This window comes from Aptenodytes forsteri, unplaced genomic scaffold (genome assembly GCF_000699145.1).
Source record: "Aptenodytes forsteri isolate BGI_AS27 unplaced genomic scaffold, ASM69914v1 Scaffold138, whole genome shotgun sequence".
NCBI lineage: Eukaryota > Metazoa > Chordata > Aves > Sphenisciformes > Spheniscidae > Aptenodytes > Aptenodytes forsteri.
In genome coordinates this window covers 1,556,103-1,559,889 of record NW_008794014.1, presented here as the reverse complement: position 1 = coordinate 1,559,889, position 3,787 = coordinate 1,556,103, and the positions used below count along the sequence as shown (strand labels likewise).

General features: G+C 40.6%; 1 protein-coding gene across 1 annotated transcript in view; it reads left to right on the top strand.

Annotated features, from left to right (window-relative positions):
* The first annotated feature begins 41 nt into the window (after positions 1-41).
* The window catches only part of GEN1 (GEN1, Holliday junction 5' flap endonuclease), a 23,289-nt gene continuing 19,543 nt past the window's right edge, over positions 42-3,787 (top strand). The window contains exons 1-2 of the mRNA XM_009290637.2: positions 42-73; positions 3,313-3,510. Coding sequence (XP_009288912.1) covers positions 3,350-3,510 — 161 coding nt within the window. The 5' untranslated portion in view covers positions 42-73; positions 3,313-3,349. The remainder of the gene's footprint in view (positions 74-3,312; positions 3,511-3,787) is intronic.

The window sequence follows — 3,787 nt, the reverse complement described above, 5'->3', positions numbered from 1 at the left end:
CTGTGGGGGCCTCGGGAGTTAGCGGCTGGGCCTCCTCGGGTCTCCCTGAGCCTCTCGGGGCTCAAACCGGGATGTAAGTTTAGACTAATGCTTGGCTAGAGACCGGCTCTCGCCTTGCCTGGCCGCGCTTCCCCCCACACACACTCCCTTCATGCAGACGGGTGAGCTGCAGTCGCTGAGGAGGCGTCGGGGGCCTCAGGGCGCCACGGCCTCGGCTCTGCAGGCGTCCGCTTGCGGGCGGGCAGAGGGGAGCGTTGCGGGAGAGGAGGCCCCCAGCCCCAAATTTGGAGTCAGCGTGTTAGGCCTGCAGTCCTCTTAGCGGGCAGGGACAGCCTTCCAGAAAGCCGTTTGTATCACGGCGGGTCTGGGAAATGTCTGGTTCTGTCTGTGTGGTGTATTATTATCTCTAGCTCGCATCGAGGCGGGAATTTCAGATGCTTGTACTCGAGATGCCTCTGCGTCTTGTTATTTTGCTTTCAGGCAACTTCTCGCTTTTGTTTTCACTTCGGGGAAAAAAAACCGTAGGAGGTTGAGGAGGAATCTAAGTGCTGAAGCACAGCAGTGGCGTGCTTCAGGTGCTCAGGTTTATTGGCAAAGCTGTGCCAGGTGCTGGGGTATTGCAGTAGCGCAGCGAGGGAGTGGGAGAGTCGTTAAAAACGTGTCGTGGGCTTTTTTTTTTTTTTAGAGGCCTCTGGGTCAGACATAAAGTATATGCTTGGCAGTCTTTACAAGTTACCTTGGCAATGAGTGAAAGCGTATCTGTATGAACTTAACTTCAGTGTTAAATGTTTAGTGTAGTTATTTTCAAGTAACTGGCTTACTGTTATGTCTGTGTAAAAAAATTCATAGAGTAGAACATAGTCTTAAAACATGATTTATAAAACATAAAAGCTATATAGCTATAGCACATTCTGTCCCAATGAGAAATTGAGAAGGTTTTGTGTGGGGTGTTTTAGTTTGTTTACTGTCAATGATCTTATAATAGCATGATGTCTTCAGTGATTTGTAAGTATACGAAAAAAATCAGGTTCAGTCTCCCTTCTTTGGAAGTTACCATCTTTCTAAGAAGATTGGAGGCTTGTGATGAACGAAGCTCCTCAACAGACAGATCAGTCCTATTAAAAGTAGTAGATCTGTTTGTATATAGGATCCAGATCTGAATACTTAAGAATACACTCAAAAAAGCAAAGACTGGTAGGTTTCACAGGCTTTCATAACCCAACCTTAGATATATATTGAATGGGGGTAAGGAAAACTTCTGTCCTCAAATAACAATACTTTATTATCTCATAATGAAAAAAGTGTGTGGGGGTGTAGTTTTCAATGTTTTATACTTACTTTTTTCTTTATTATTTGTAATCTTATGGAACGTTAAGTGTTTGTACTGTATTTGTCTTTCCTGTTAATTAAGTACCATGTGACATTCCATAACAATATTTAGAAACCAACTAACACAGTTTTTTTAAAAAAATGTGTATTGATATAGACTGGCAGGAACTAAATGATAACATCAAAAAAGACATCTCCCTTTTTTTGCTAGGTGTTCTCTTCTTAAACCCCCCTGAAGCTGAATATTACACTTGTCTTTTGAGAAGGTTTGGATGCCTTTTGTTAGCCTCCCCTATATATCAGAGAAATTGATCATCCTGGACTTAAAGGAATTATGCCATGTATTTACATGCTTTATTTATATGTTTAACCTGTTTTATGAGCTTGAGGTGTAACAACAAAAGCATACATTGTATGCCCTGTATGCATACAACTAAAACAAGTTGAGGGATTGAAGTAGTTAAAGAAATGGATTAGAGAAACATTATTTCTGTTGAATGAGAACTTGATTTAAAAACATTCTGGAATTCCTGCAGTGGCAGAAATGATGTATTATTGATTAGCTGCCGTGCTTTAAAACAGTTCTAGAGTATAAAACCATGCATCCTACATAGACAGGCTTGCTGTTCTGACAGGCTGTGATGGTGTTGAATGTGGAAGATTGCTGAATTTAACATGGCCATGTTCACTAGAGGCCACAAGGTGGCATAGCGCCTCACGCGTCTTAAGCAGATCTCGGAGCGCAGGTAGCTAGCTCATCTAGTCATTTATTCAAAGGAGGTTTTTATTTTATCTGCGTATACAGTAGTTTCAAACTCAGGATGAAAGAAAATTCCAGGTTTTATTTGATTTTTATCTTGTAATATTGAGGGAGAAGAGGGAAAAGTAGAGAAATAAGCACGAGGCAAACTTTGTTCAATACGACAGTGCAGGACTAGATTGGTATTGTGAGGGGGAAAAGCAGAGTATGTGTTAGAGGCCCTGTATAGAAGTGGTAAGGTATGAAAACCAGAAGAATAATGAAAAAGGAAAGAAGGAAAGGAAGAAAACTAAATCCGGTGATGGGATAGCATGGAGAGTAGAGCTATATCAGTGAAGTTAAATACAAGACAAAGAAATATACCACCTAATTGGTGTATGTTTTCAGGTGGTGTTCATTATAGGTAGTGCCAGTCACACAATACCAAAATTAAAATAGTAAAAACATACACACTGGTGTGTTTCTGGACTCACGGTGTTATAAATGGCAAAATGTTCGTTGGAAGAGACCTCTGGAGGTCAGTAATGCTGATTCCCTGCTCAGAGGGGGACTTCCAGCAGTATTGGATTAAACCAGTAAGAGAGTATGCTGGCTGGATGTTGAAAATCTCCAAGAATGGAGATTCTGCAACCTCTGGGCAACCGGTGCTGCAGTACCCTCTCTCATTTTTTTCCTGAAGTCCGACTTGAATTTTCCAGGCCAGAATCAGTGGCTGTTGACCCTTCTTATATCATCTTGGAATACGAAGGAGAGTTTAAGTTCTGTCATCATTGTAAATATTCCTCAAGTAGCTTTAAGCTACTTCTGTTTGAACAGAAATATTTTAATGTGAATCCTACCACTTCAGATCACGAAGAAATTCCCTCGAGCAGTGTGTTTTTTCTTTGTTTTTAAATAAAGCTTGGATTGTGTGTATGTAAGGGACACATGAGAGTTGGAAATGAATGATTTTTTTTCCCCCCTTTTTTTCTCCTAACTGAGTTTGTTTTTATTTACGTTCAGGCTATTAGCAATGAAAATATACAGTCCAGAGAAGGTATTTAGTAATAAACCGTGTGTGAACTGGAGTCACTATGCTCTTAGAAGGCTTGACTGCAAGTGTTCTTGGCTCATAAAAGTAAAACTGATAATGACTAAATATTTATTTTCCGAACTTCACATTGATGATATATCATACTGCATGTTATATTCTGAAAGTATTTTATTTTGCTTGGTTTTCACAGCTAATACCTTCATGCTGACAACAAAGAAGCTAGAACAATGGGAGTGACTAATCTGTGGCAAATCCTTGAGCCTGTGAGACAACCTGTCAACTTGAGCAGTCTCAAAGGAAAAACGCTTGCTGTTGATTTAAGTCTGTGGGTTTGTGAAGCACAGACAGTTAAAAAGATGATTGGAGTAGTTACCAAGCCACATCTGAGGTATGGTATCCATATAAATTATTGTAGCCAAAAGTCTTGGAGCTGTATAATTTAGGTATGGTACTTACTCCAAATTTATGGCTACCTCTGAAATTCATATGACTGTGTTGATTTGATTCTGTTATTATCGCTTGTGCTACATGCGTAAAGGGTTTGAAGTGAAGACTCAGTCATACTGGCTGTATTCTGGTCTGGTACGGCCTTCCGATTACTACCCGCTGTTGGTTATATAAGCTGGCAGTGATGAGGTTGCAGAGAGAAGTCCTGAAGCGATCAA